The 14,709-nt window shown below is 47.2% G+C and overlaps 1 protein-coding gene and 1 pseudogene across 1 annotated transcript; one reads left to right on the top strand and one right to left on the bottom strand.

Moving 5' to 3' along the window:
• Window positions 1–1,763: 1,763 nt before the first annotated feature.
• Window positions 1,764–5,331, top strand: LOC100438859 (GTPase IMAP family member 5-like; annotated as a pseudogene).
• Window positions 5,332–8,531: 3,200 nt separating this feature from the next.
• On the bottom strand, window positions 8,532–11,480 carry GIMAP5 (GTPase, IMAP family member 5). The gene is made up of 2 exons (XM_009243420.3): window positions 11,263–11,480; window positions 8,532–9,931 (listed from the first exon to the last, which is right to left on the bottom strand). The coding sequence occupies exons 1-2, from the start codon at window positions 11,303–11,305 to the stop codon at window positions 9,051–9,053; spliced, it is 924 nt and encodes a 307-aa protein (XP_009241695.2). The 5' UTR covers window positions 11,306–11,480; the 3' UTR covers window positions 8,532–9,050.
• Window positions 11,481–14,709: the final 3,229 nt, after the last annotated feature.

The raw sequence follows: 14,709 nt of genomic DNA, 5'->3' as shown, positions 1-14,709 counted from the left end.
CTCACTAGAAGTTTCCTTACATGGGACATAAACCTACATTTATGATAACAACAGAACATGACAATGCTATTTAATCTGACAGTTAGCAAACAATAGAAAAACAACTTGGAAATTGGTGGAGCCACACAGTCTCATTGCCCCTGAAGATAGGGGGCAAAATGAGTCATTAAGAAACAGTATTCAATCAACCCAAATGCTGATCAATGATAGACTGGATAAAGAAAACGTGGTACATATACACCATGGAATACTATGCAGTCATAAAAAGGAATTAGATCATGTCCTTTGCGGGTATATGGATGAAGCTGGAAGCCATTATCCTCAGCAAACTAATGCAGGAACAGAAAACCAAACACCACATGTTCTCACTTATAAGTGGGAGCTGAACAATGAGAACACACAGACACAGGGAGGGGACTAACACACACTGGGGCCTATCAGGGGAGGGTGGGGTGGGGGGAGGGAGAGCATCAGGAAGAATAGCTAATTCATACCAGGCTATTAAGTGGCATGGTGATGAGTTGATAGGTTCAGCAAACCACCATGGCACACGTTTACCCATGTAACAAACCTGCACATCCTGCACATGTACCTCAGAACTTAAAAGAAAAAGAAAAAGAAAAAAAAAACAGACAATATTCAAAGAGCACTGTATTATCTAATGTGATTTACAAAACAAGCAACATGCAGCAATTTTCAATGGAGAATGCCATAGTGTTTGAAAACTAGGAATGTTTTGGTGCTGATTTTTATCAAAGTTGTATGCCAAGCCATTAAGTTGGAACAAATTCCAAATTCACAATTACTTGCATCACCTCAGTTTATTAACCCAATAAATGACAAAAAAAGACAAATAAATGAAACAGAATTGTAGAGCACAGCAGCTTTCTTTGACTCTCTGTGGATAAAATCTCCAGTTTGCCCATAGTTTTACTTAGAAATCCAGTTGTAGAATCAGATTGTGAATCCATTTCAGCTAATAATTTATTTTGGGTTTTAACTTCATGGCCTATTTCAATGGAAAAAGATTTTATAGCAGTTACTTTGCTTCTCAGACTTTCAGTGAGTCTCTCATTTTCTTCTTCACAGGCACTATACCCATTATTAGCATAGCCATCATTCCTGGAGTTGTCAGGAGGTATTCCTTACCCAGGCCTGCACGCTTCACTGTGCTAGAAGAGAGAGGCAAAAGGTGGGTGTGGGAGGATTGGGTGGGTGGGAAAGAGCTAGGGGTGACCCGGACCGCATCTTCAGTACCAGGGCCCCATGGAACACCAACTTCTTCCCCTAAAGCATCATGACATCAGTCCAAAAAGTATTTTTTCAATTGACCTGGCACAGGCTCTGCAATTCTGCAATTAGAGACTCACTCTTTAGCATTAATGCCTTGAGCCTGCTACAAGGCAACACACTGAAACTTTGCACACAGCAAGGTCCTCATGTTGCTCTGGAATGGGTCATATGGGTTTTTCATAGTAGCAAAGCCTGAGAAGTCATTCTTCTCTGGTGCCTGGGTGGATTTTCTACCTGAGCACTGGACATAGAAGGTAGAAGGAAAGGTATGGAGGGAACAATGCAGGGAGGTGAGGGGGCTTGATGAGAAGTGCCCCTGGGGTAGTGAGGTCCGAGTCTGTTTGAGGTAGGAATAGGGAAGCACCAATCCTCCTCTGTAGCATAAGGCATTGATCTGAGCCCAACAAATCAGTTCGTCTCTCCAATTACTGGATGTACATGCCCCTACTCCCCACCCCTAACCCGGACCCATGACAATCTCCTACTCTTGGGGTAAACAACCCATCCTGGTGTGTCTGGGACTTTTCCAGTTCAGCATTGAAAGTCCTTCAGTCAGGGAATCCTCTCAGACCTGGGCCAACCAGGATGGTTGGTCACCGTTTGCACCACCATCGCCATGGAAATGTAGGGGAGAATTTCTTTTGTGAGTTTATCGAAGGTGGATGCTTTGCTGCGCACACTTTAGTTTGGGTACCAGCCCTGAGACCCTAAAAGTGGACAAGAACCCATGACAGCCAGATGTTCAGTTGCAAATGACTGCTGACATTCTTGATCTGGGAGGACAGCATCCATCAGGCTTCCCTGCCTTCCATTCACTGCCTCCCATTAGTTAAATACAGGTGCTGGGAAACGCAGGCGTGTGGCGCATTTTGGAGCTGTCTGCATGTTAAATACAGGTGCTGGGAAACGCAGGCGTGTGGCGCATTTTGGAGCTGTCTGCATGTTAAATACAGGTGCTGGGAAACGCAGGCGTGTGGCGCATTTTGGAGCTGTCTGCATGTTAAATACAGGTGCTGGGAAACGCAGGCGTGTGGCGCATTTTGGAGCTGTCTGTATGTTAAATACAGGTGCTGGGAAACGCAGGCGTGTGGCGCATTTTTGGGCTGCCTGTATGTTAAATACAGGTGTGGCGCATTTTTGGGCTGCCTGTATGTTAAATACAGGTGCTGGGAAATGTAGGCATGTGGCGCATTTTGGAGCTGTCTGCATGTTAAATACAGGTGCTGGGAAACGCAGCCGTGTGGCGCATTTTGGAGCTGTCTGTATGTTAAATACAGGTGCTGGGAAACGCAGGCATGTGGCGCATTTTGGAGCTGTCTGCATGTTAAATACAGGTGCTGGGAAACGCAGGCATGTGGCGCATTTTGGAGCTGTCTGCATGTTAAATACAGGTGCTGGGAAACGCAGGCATGTGGCGCATTTTGGAGCTGTCTGCATGTTAAATACAGGTGCTGGGAAACGCAGGCATGTGGCGCATTTTGGAGCTGTCTGCATGTTAAATACAGGTGCTGGGAAACGCAGGCATGTGGCGCATTTTGGAGCTGTCTGCATGTAAAATACAGGTGCTGGGAAACGCAGGCATGTGGCGCATTTTGGAGCTGTCTGCATGTTAAATACAGGTGCTGGGAAACGCAGGCATGTGGTGCATTTTGGAGCTGTCTGCATGTTAAATACAGGTGCTGGGAAACGTAGGCATGTGGTGCATTTTGGAGCTGTCTGTATGTTAAATACAGGTGCTGGGAAATGCAGGCATGTGGTGCATTTTGGAGCTGTCTGCGTGTTAAATACAGGTGCTGGGAAACGTAGGCATGTGGCGCATTTTGGAGCTGTCTGTATGTTAAATACAGGTGCTGGGAAACGCAGGCATGTGGCGCATTTTTGAGCTGTCTGTATGTTAAATACAGGTGCTGGGAAACGTAGGCATGTGGCACATTTTGGAGCTGTCTGTATGTAAAATACAGGTGCTGGGAAACGCAGGCATGTGGTGCATTTTGGAGCTGTCTGCATGTTAAATACAGGTGCTGGGAAACGCAGGCGTGTGGTGCATTTTGGAGCTGTCTGCATGTTAAATACAGGTGCTGGGAAATGCAAGCATGTGGTGCATTTTGGAGCTGTCTGCATGTTAAATACATGTGCTGGGAAATGCAGGCATGTGGTGCATTTTGGGGGTGTCTGTATGTTCTTTAGCAGGAAGTCCAGGCTACTGCTGAGAATATCTGAAGTCAGCAGACCTGGTGTTAATCTCAGCTCATCCCTTAAATAATGTGTGACCTCAGCAGGGTTTTCTTTTCTTGCCTCAATTTCCTCATGTGTAAAATGTGATGCTTTGTGTTGATTATCACATCTGCCTCCAGTGTGAACAATCCATGTATGGTTTCCCCTCTAGGACAAAATAGAAGGGCTTCGAATGGGTGGAGAATGTGCCTTCTGCACAGGCAAGGGAACTGCACTTAGTGAAGTTCTTATAAAGGTCAAGGGTTGTAGACTCAGAACTGGGGGGCAAACTTCCCACCTGGCAGTGAAAGGCACAAGACTATATTCACCCACGACAAGGAAAACACATTTTTCCCCCAGAAATACAGCACATTAAGCTGTTAGCTGCCATCTTCTTTTCAGTGAGGACAAGATTTTCCAAATAAAACTCTGCGATCGTGAAAAATCGAGATCAGCCAGGGATGGGAGAGGAAGAAAACATGAGACGGACCTTGCAGTGGCGGAGGAAACGACCTCCTGCCGGCCCCAGCCCAGGCCCTAAGGGTGGGAAGTGCATCGAGGGAAGGCCAGAAAGGGGCAGAGCTCAGCAGTCCCAAAGGGAAAGAGCCCTGGAGCTCTGGCCAGCTGGGTAATCCCACAAACACTGTGTGAGTCCCTCTATTCTCTGTATGTGGGGTCAGGTGATGGGAGCGGGGCTATGGGGTCCTCACTGACCCAGGGTGCCAGTGCCTCTGGATGCCTTTGCCTTCTGTCTTTTGGCACCTCCTCCTCAGAATGCAGTTTTTACACACTCACTCTTCACCCGCTCTCACAGGCTGAGAAGAAGGCAGGTTGGCTCCAGGATCACTGCTGCTGCTGATCCTCCTGGTGGGCAAAACAGGCTGTGGGAAAAGCACCACAGGGAACAGCATCCTTGGCCAGCCTGTGTTTGAGTGCAAGCTGGGGGCCCAGTCAGTAACCAGGACCTGCCAGGTGGAGACATGGAACAGGAGGAAAGTCCTGGTGGTCGACACGCTCTCCATCTTTGAGTCCAGACTCAACAGCTGTACAAGAACATCGAGGACTGCTACCTGCTCTCTGCCCTGGGGCCCCATGTGCTGCTTCTGGTGTTCCAGCTGGGTGTTTCACTGCTCAGGACACAGTGGCCATCAGGAAGGTGAAGGAGGTTTTTGGGGCAGGGCCGTGAGACATGTGGTCATCCTCTTCACCCACAAAGGGGACTTAGGGAGCAAGGCCCTGGATGACTATGTAGCAAACATGGACAACCTCAGCCTGAAGGACCTGGTGCAGGAATGTGAGAGGAGGTACCGTGCCTTCAACAACCGGGCTGCTGGGGAGGAGCAGAGGCAGCAGCGGGCAGAGCTCCTGGCTGTGATCGAGAGACTGGGGAGGGAGCGAGAGGACTCCTTCCACAGCAACGACCTCTTCCTGGATGCCCAGCTGCTCCAGAGAGGCAGGGCTGGGGCCTGCCAAGAAGACTACAGGCAGTACCTGGCCAAGGTGGAACGGTAGGTGGAGAAGCAGAGGTGAGAGCTGAGGGAGGACGAGAGTAACTGGCCATGCAAGGTGCTCCCCAGAGTCAAACACCAGATGCTTTCTTAGATTGTCATGTCTGCCTTTTTATTACATGTGGTTTGATTGTTCTTGCCATTTTAACCAACTTGTGTATCACTTGTGGACACTGAGCATTTTAGGTGATTTCTACAGCCTGCCTTTTTTCTTTCTCAGAGTTGTCACATCTGTTTATGTGTGTACAGCACTTTGCTTGCTTTTTACAGAATTTCACTCCCAATTTATCTTCCTTGCATCAGACATATCATCAATTTTCCATCCAGTGCTTTTAGATAAATAAAATATTGGCTGGGTGTGGTGGCTCACTCCTGTAATCCTAGCACTTTGGGAGGCCAAGGCAGATAAATAAAATATTGGCTGGGTGTGGTGGCTCACTCCTGTAATCCTAGCACTTTGGGAGGCCAAGGCGGGCGGATCACTTGAGGTCAGGAGTTCGAGACCAACCTGGCCAACATGGTGAAACTCTGTCTCTACTAAAAATACAAAAATTAGCAGGAAAATCGCTTGAACCATGAGGTGGAGGTTGTAGTGAGCTGAGATCTAGCCACTGCACTCCAGCCTGGGCAACAGAGACTCTGTCTCAAAAAAAAAAAAAAAAGAAAAAAAAGAAAGAAAAATGAGTTGTTGTTTTTTTAAATTGTGAGTGTAAATCATAAACTGGCTGGGTACAGCTATGGAATATTTGGGGGCTTGCAGGAAGAAAGGTGCTTGGCTATGATGCTCTGAGAATGTCTAACCCTGGGCCCTGCTTTCTGCATTCCTGATGTCCAGGGGAGAAATGTGCTACGTGAAAAGCTGCTGGCAGAATTCCTTACTTTATTCATAGATATGCTCAGATTTATTTGCAGGTTGAAAAGGTGATGCCCTGCCCCCACCTCAGAGAGCAAGGATGGTGAGATCCATCTGCTGAACCAAGCAGAGGACCCTAGAGGTGTGGAGAAGGCTGGAGGAGAAGGGGCTGGACTTCAGGGAAAGAGAGCAAGGGGTTGCTGTGGCCAGATGGGGCCTGCCTTGGAGAAAGCAAGGAGAGCAGCTGGGAAATGCAGGACCTGGGATGTCCTGGAGTAGGACTTTTAAGGGCCAGAGAGCAGAAAACCTGGGCTCAGCAGACTATATGGTAGATGTCCCAGCTACTTATCTCACCTTTGCCGCATAGACAAAGACCACTACGGATAAGATTGTAAGTGATGTGCAAGGCTGTGTCCCCTAGAACTTCATGAGCACTGCATTCTGAATTTCATGCAGTTTTCATGTGTGAAGATGAAATGTTATTTTTCTTCTGATTTCTTCAACCATTTAGAAATGTAAATACCCTTCTTAGATCATAGCTGTACAAAACAGGTGGCGGGCCAGATTTGGGCCGAGGGCTGTCCTCTGTTTCACTGATTTCCCGTTGTTGGCCGGGCTGAACTGCAATGTGATATCTCTAACCCCAAACTCAGTACCATCCAGGACAGTGGCGTGTGATGTCCGTGGGAATTTGAGGAAAGGGTGGTGTTCCCCATCTCAAGCAGCAAAGAGAAGGCAGACATGGGGCTCAAGTATGGGCAGATTGGGAATTCAGTGGAAACAGGTAATCAGATGAAGAGGAAGTCCCTGGGTCCCTCCACCACACCTTCTTCTTTGTGTTTGGTAAGGGAGACCTGCAGCCATCCCGGACAGGCCACGGCTGGATGGGCAAGTGACTACTCTGGGGTGAGTCTGAGGTGCTCAGCTGTGATGCCCCTTAGCAGCATCCTCCAGCACTGCTGCTGGCAATGAAGCTCCATGTCTGGCTCCATGGCACTGACTCCTGCATCGTCTGGCACAGAACTGATTCCAAACATGTGCAGGGAGTGTGTTGTGTGCCAGCTCCCCAAACCCTGGGAACCCTCAGTTCTCAGACTGAGGACCACCTCCTCAATTCAGTGTTCCCAAACTGCTCCAACTGAGCTTGACTTACTTAATTCAGTCCACCTTCACAGACATTTATGACGTGAGTACTGAGGGTCAGGGCCAATGCCTGGCACCAGGAGTGTAAGATAAAAAATAACAGGCTTCTGCTCCCCAGGAGGGACAGTGGGGTGGAGGGATGAAAGCACATAAAAGTGGGGCTGTAGGAGAAGGTTTCTTTTGGAAGCAATGTCAGCAAGAAGGAGACCACGGCAGGCTCTGCAGCGGCTTCCTAGAAGGGGTGATGCTAAGCTGACTGGGAACATCCTTGCCTCTTGGGGGAAGTCACTGGAGGCTGAGGGACACGTGATTAAGGAAGGGGATGGGAGTCAGCACACAGGAGGAGGGGTGCACAGGGGGCTGGGGCTGGGTGGGGATGGGGGATCTGGGCCTCATTCTTAGGATTCAAGGGTGCCTCCTGGAATCCTCCCTGGAGGCTTCTGAGCAGGTTGGTGTGTCTTGGGAAAATCAGGTGGCAGCTGGATTGTATGAGTATAAGCCTGGGGACGGGGATAATATTTGGAGGAAATTAGCACCTGCCCTCCAGCAGTAGCAGTGGGGATGGACAGGACAGATTCCAGAGAGGTGAGGAGGTGCCCTGCGGTGTGGTCTCTGATGGCAACATCGGGAGGGAACTCACCTCTGTCCTGGATGACTCTTTGAAATGTGGCCCCCTTCACCACAGCAGCCCTGCAGAGGAGGAGTGGGCTGAGCCAAGGGAGACAAAGACTGCATGTAAGTGTGGTGACCTTGAAGCCTCTGGAAACTGGTCCAGTAGATGTTGTCTGGGCTCTCCCTCCCTCCAGGGAGGCACTCTTGATTGACATAGCCATGATCTTAAGAAAGAATTACAGAGCGGCGCTGCCAGAGTAGCTTCCTTCCAGTGTGGGGATGGTCCATTCCTGGGTCGTCCAGTCCACACTCCCTCTACTAACAAGGAATCACTTTCATGGTGAGCAGGATTGCCTGGTACCCAGTCAACAACCTGTCCCCCACCCCAACCCTGTGGACATTGACTTCCAAAGAAATAGAGCTGGAGAGTTGATCCAAGGACATTTTACAGTGGAGAAGGAGAAAGAGTTTGGTTAACCTTTCTCATGTGTGAACATTTGCCAAAGTGATTCCTTGCAGAGCATTGAAATGTGAGCTGTGTTTCTTTTGGGCCCCTGGCCAAACTGAGAAGAAAGCACAGAGAAAGCCCTGCGTACAGGGCACCCCATTTCCTTGACCCTCTCCCACTCCCATTCGTCAATGCAATCCATCCATCTGAAAGTGTTTTGCTTTACTCAGAGTTCAGGGAATGTCCACTATGTGGCAGGCACTTCAGTAGGAGCAGGAGGTTCTTCCTAATTTTAGGAACAAGAAAGCCAACCCTGTTCCTTTATTCTAGATGCCACTTGCTCAAAGGAAGCATGTGGACTGGGAAGTTCCAACAGATTGAAAGGATAAAAAAGAATGTGGAGAAATTTTCATTACTTCGAATGTTTTAAAATACAGGTAAAAGAGACCCGGAGCTCAAGTAGCTTAAATAAGTAGGAAATTTATTGGCTAACACAACTGGAAATGCAGAGATAGGGCAGGCTGCAGGGCTGGTGGCTCAGGGCTCAGGTGGCCCCAACTCTCTGTGCTGCTCTGAGGCACTGCCTTCAATCTCAGGTTGGCAGCACAAAGCTGCTGACAGTCCCAGTGTCATGCCCAGACCCCACAATGCCAGGGACGAAGACAGGTTCTATCTAAGGAGAGACCTTCCATCCCCACCTCTGCGGACTTTTACTCACTTCTCATGGATCTGCATGGGATCTCAGGCCCGTTCCTGAAGCAGTCGTTGGCAGACAGAGTGGAATAGTGTTTACAGCAGGCAGGCAGCCTTGGAGTGGAGGCACACAACTCCAAGTCTATCAGGAAGAAGGGGAAATGGGAGCTGCACAGACAGCAAGCAGTGTGCTCCACAGACCACGAGGATCTGAGTCTGAATTGGTGATTATTAGAAAAATGACTCCATGGGGTGATACGTTAGAAGTGCTGCAGGTTCCAGAGATTTAAATGTAATGAAAGATGAACAGAAAAATAATGAAAAAAAGTATGCTGCACAACAATAGAAAAACAAAAATCTCATAATGCAAAAGCATCAAGTGTTTGACTCTGAGAAGCGCCTTGTATGCCCAGTTACTCTCGTTCTCCCTCAGCTCTTGCCTGTGCTTCTCCACCTGCCATTCCACTTTGGCCTGGTACTGCCTGTAGTCTTCCTGGCAGGCCCCAGCTCCAGTTCTTTGGAGCAGCTGGGCATCCAAGAAGAGGTCGTTGCTGTGGAAGGAGCCCTCTCGCTCCCTCCCCAGCCTCTCGATCACAGCCAGGAGCTCTGCCTGCTGCTGCCTCTGCTCCTCCACAGAGCCCCAGTTGTTGAAGGCACAGTACCTCCTCTCACACTCCCGCACCAGGTCTTTCAGGCTGCAGTTGTCCGTGTTTGCTACATAGTCATCCAGGGCCTGGCCCCCTAAGTCCTCTTTGTGGGTGAAGAGGATGACCACATGTCTCATGGCCCCTGCCCCAAAGACCTCTTTCACCTTCCTGATGGCCACTGTGTCCTGAGCAGTGAAACGCCCCAGCTGGATCACCAGAAGCAGGACGTGGGGCCCTGGGGCAGAGAGCAGGTAGCAGTCCCCAATGTTCTTGTACAGCTCTTGGGTATCAGCCTGTGACTCAAAGATGGAGGGCGTGTCAACCACCAGGACTTTCCTCCCTTTCCATATTCCTGTTTTCACCTGGCACGTCCTGGTCACTGACTGGGCCCTCAGCTTGGACTCAAACACGGGCTGGCCAAGGATGCTGTTCCCTGTGGCACTTTTCCCGCAGCCTGTTTTGCCCACTAGGATAATCCTCAATGCTGGTGGTGTTGCAGACAAGTTATCTTCTGATCTACCTGTAGAAAAAGAAGTCTTGTATCTTACTAAGTTAATGATTCTTAAGACTGTTAGGTCATTGTTCATGGTTATCTCATGAAAGCTATGAACCTCCTCCCCAGAATGACAGACATATTTATGTGTATATAAAAGTGTGCATACAACTATGGGTGAATCTTGAATGTAGAAAGCCCCATTGGAAGCCCATGCTTGGATCCACAGCCCGGAGTTAGAACTGTTGCATTAAGGGGATGCTTTAAGCACTTCATCTGGATTGTGGCAAATAGAGCTTTCCTGAAAGAAAATGGTCCTTGTGTTTTCCCCTGCGTGGTGTTTAGGCCAGCTCCATGGAGAATTATTAGAAGGAGGCAGGGGATGAGTAGTTACAAGTGAGAAAATCCAATTACTTCTCTTTCACCCACACATTTCCAGGCACACTTGTATAGACACACTCCACACATTCATCCAAGTCTTGAGGTGAACTCAAGACTACAACCTATGTCATCTCAATTTCAAACATTTCACTCCCTATCCAGAGAGCACAGACCCAGGCACAGGCAGCTGACCCCCGGCAGAGGGTCACTATAGATCTGCCAGTGGAGACCTCTTGAGGTTGTAGTTAATGTTAGGGCAGCGTCTGGGAGATGACTCTAGGGTGGATGGCTCAAAAAGGTGGAAGATAAGCTCAATAGAAGCATGTGTGTTGAAAAGCTCATCTATGTGGCTGATTGAAGCACACAAAATTATAGCAGAAGTGGTGTTGGAGAGGGTGACACTGTGGCAGGAGCGAAAATCTTCAAGGCACGAAGAGGGGAGAACCTGTGGATTTCTAGAGCCCAAATGAATTCAAAGTGCATTTTAGGATCTTAAAAATCTATTATTTTATTTCTCCTACTCTGGGTTGGTTCTTCCTTTTCTTAAGTTATTCTGTTGTGTTTTGTAGCAAGCACAACGACTAAATCCCTATGGGGACCTTTTTTTTTTTGAGCTGTCAGCAGACAAAGAAAGAGAAAACATATTCACCACTTGCTTCCAGACCCTTCAACCTATGACTTGGTTTCCTTTCCACATTTCCCACATACCTGATGCAGGGAGAGCATCATACTATGGTGTGTGTGTGTGTGTGTGTGTGTGTGTGTGTGTGTGTGTGTGTGTGATGGTTTGATCACACACACAATGATAGTTGCCTTTATCTTCTTCATTTAAAATGCAACACAATGATAGTTGCCTTTATCTTCTTCATTTAAAATGAATGGGTTTCTGCCACTGTGTTTTAGGTGGGGGTAGGTGGGGAGAGAATTGTGATTCTCCCAAGTGTCTGGGGCTCTTGAGAACTTCAAGACTTTCTTACCTTCAGCCATAGTTCCATATTTGCCCTTCTGGAGTCCTCCCATTCTCTCCTGGAATAAAAACAGGAAAAGGATAAAAAGCAGATGTACATATGGGAGCTGGTAGAGCCTGAGAGCACCTCAATTCAGACATCTAAGAATAATCATTCTCAAATGAGCCATTTCCATCACTAATTTTCTAACTCATACTTTACTTTGAAACACCTGTAAATGACTTTAAATGAAGCAGGTGATGTTCGATGTTAGGTTATGCTGAAATAGTGCACGGTTGCTTCCCTCCCCTCAAATTACAGAAGATCAGGATTTCAAAGCAAATCAGGTGATTACCTCCCCCAACCAGAAAGGCATGAAATGGAGAAAGCATTCTTCTATGGAACAAAGAATAGGCATTTAAAAAAGTTGAAATTAAAGTAAGCAAACTTACCAAAATAGAGAAAAAATATTGCCTTGCTGTAAATAAGATTGGTTTATTTGAAGTAGTGGACATTTCCAGTCCCAGAAAGCCTTTGTGTCAAACGGACATTCCAGCGGCGGAGAGTAAATTACAAGGTACTGTCCAGTGGGAAGGTGGAAGTGGGGATCAGGGACACGAAGAACTGACGTGAGAGGAAATGGTGCAGGGGGACCGGTATGACCGCCTTCCCACCCTGACGGTTGGTGGAGAGGAGGTAGTGAGGTGATTGAAGAGAAAGAATCAACTTCAGGCCGAATTCAAGAACAACTCATTTCCTGCTCCAGGTTTCCAGCATTGTGCAACAGTATTGGTGATGTACATTTTCCACCTGACTGGATATTGCCAAATATGACTCCCAGGGAGTCGAGTTAACTCCTATTTGCACCACCCATTTATAAGAAGTCCCCAAATCTTCACAGGCACTTGGTAATATTACACTTTTAATTTCCTGTCATCCTTATGGGCATAAATAAGGATGTCTTAATTGGCTTAAACTTACATTTTACTGATTATCATTAAATTAAAAACAGTTTTCATGGTTTTATTTGCTATTTCAGTTATTTATAAACTTCAATTTTTAATAACTTCTGTGATTTCTATCTTTTCCACATTTTTCTATTCATTCAGTGGATTTTCTTGGCCTTCTTTAGGTCAAGCAATCTATTTTTATATTATCAATGTATTAAGACAGCTTCCTGCCTCCCTCCCTTTCCCTTCTTTCTTTTCTTCCTCCTTTCCTCTTTACCCTCCCCTCCCTCCTTTCTTTCTTTTTCTTAAGCCCAGAGAAGAGCATTTTCCTCTCTCCCACACCCTGTTCTCGTTTCTGGTAAATTATGCTTCTGGCTTTTGCTAAAATGGCACCAGTTCCCTGACATCCTCTCTACTTTAGATGACGTTTTCTGAGGTTTGGAATCAACATAATGATGTGGTAACGGTCAAGATGACGGTGGTAATGATATTGATTATGAACATCATAATTGTAATAAACCTCTGTGAATACATTTATAATGTTCAAAGTTATTTCATCCTTCTTATTTTAATTGCTCTCTCAAATTCCCTGTGATGTGATCAAGACTGGTCTTAAAATTTCTATTGAAATGCAAGGAAACTGAGCATTAAATGACCTGCCAAAGGTCACATATTTACAATGGAGCTAGCATCAGGAAATGGCTCCTTTTGCTGTGTATTGCCCTTGATTCCACAGGCGGAAAAAGAGACTTTTCCAAAAAAGTCAACAAACCTCTTGGAACAAGTGTACAATGCTGCCACTCCCTGGTCAGGAGACAAATTAATTGGACAGCTAGAAGCCTACCCTAAAACCAACACACAGAATTTTATTGCAAAATCTTGAGTGCATTTCTTATAAAAGGTTATTCAAAAATAAAATTGCTGGTGGCAGGAGTTTCTCTGAATTGAGGTCTTTTCTTTTAAAACGGCCAATTGCCTGTCACAAAAGCCAGTCAAACTATGTTATGTTAGCCAATGAACAGCAACAATAGCTCTCCCAATCCAAGCTTTCTGAGTGGATCAGGCTGCACTGAGGAATATATTTTTTGGCAGATATTCACAAATAACAAAGTGTTCACAGGTGAGTCAGAAAGGATACTGATGGCAATGCTAAAATGAGTCGTGGAGAAGATTATGAAAGAACTGAATAGAGCGTGGTGGACACATCGCAGGCTTGAAGGAATGTGATACGTGTTGGTCTACAGGGCAGACAAAAGTGGAGGAATTGAGAATGAAGACAGGTGTTTTCTCCAAAGGAAAAATTTTACTAATCGTCCCACAAAAGAGACCAAAGTTCATGAGAGATTGGAAGGCAGTGTGCAAGCAAGACAGTAGCAGCCTCTGGCAAGCTGGTGGGAGGGTCTGGCTCAGGGAAAAGGGTGAAGCAAATGAACAAAATGCACATTCCGATTTTAAAATTGCATGAACCTGATTTTACCATGAGAAGAGCTTATTTTAGCAAATCACAAGAAAGCAGCCTCTTCCATACTATTTTAGAAAAGATCAAACCACTTCTTGTCTTCTTTGTTCATAAGTATTTCCTTCACCCACCTGCCCCAGCTCATATATTTCCAGGTATTGGAATCATGTGTTTTGCGGTTTGGTGTGCATCCTGCAGGGTGTCATAGGGAAAATGTGGGGCATCTAGGGGAGCATGGGGTAGTTTTCAGAAGTTGAAAGTCACAAGACAAGGTCCACTCAGGGGTCTTGTTTGGAACATGAGGCTCCTGGGGTGGGAAAATATCCCACATTTGCCCTGGGGAGCCCTAAGAATCCATCCTCAGCTCCCAGGCTTGTCTGAGACATGGTGCGTGTCTGGCTGGTCTGGGACAGGAGAAATTAGGAGGGTAAAATTGAGAAGAATGCCCCGACATGCTAGGGGAGATGGGGGAAAGCCTATCACCCTCTGGGAGCTTCAGTTCTCCCATCTGTCCCACTGATGACAGGATCAATTCAGCCTTACTCCCTGAGAGTTTCATGGAGATTGAGTTGGCTAAGTAATGGGCAATGGGGCAGCAAAGCCCGCTGTCCTGGGACTGGGCTGTGAGTGCACGCACAGATTCTTCAGGCTGTGCTCCACCAGCTGTGCACCTGCTGATGCCCGCAACACTCACCACCATTGCCCCGTTTTACTGACCAGGGAACCCAGAAGTGAGGGGATCTGTGCAAGGTCACGTCAGAAATGAACAGCTGTGACCAAACTGTGATCCTTCCAATTCCCAAAGTCTCTGTGAGCATAAACCCAGTTCTCCTTACCAGAAACGGCTGTTGTGCCCTGTCCTCCAGGGTGGCAGTCACTGAGGCTCTGGCCGGCTGGTCCTCTCTCAAGAAGGTGAAGTGGCAGCAGAGAGAGCCCTGCTCTGTGGTCTGTGTGTGGGGAGGCTGTTCACAGGGCTGAGGGAGGTTGAGCAGATGCAGTTAAGGAGGAGCCGCGTGCTGGAGCTGAAAGCTCCATGACTCAGCTGCATAAAAAGAAAAGTAGAGATTA

The sequence above is a fragment of the Pongo abelii genome, chromosome 6 (genome assembly GCF_028885655.2).
Source record: "Pongo abelii isolate AG06213 chromosome 6, NHGRI_mPonAbe1-v2.0_pri, whole genome shotgun sequence".
In the NCBI taxonomy this organism is placed as follows: Eukaryota; Metazoa; Chordata; class Mammalia; order Primates; family Hominidae; genus Pongo; species Pongo abelii.
Note: the sequence above shows the minus strand (reverse complement) of the source record. Positions and strands in the feature narration are given on the sequence as shown.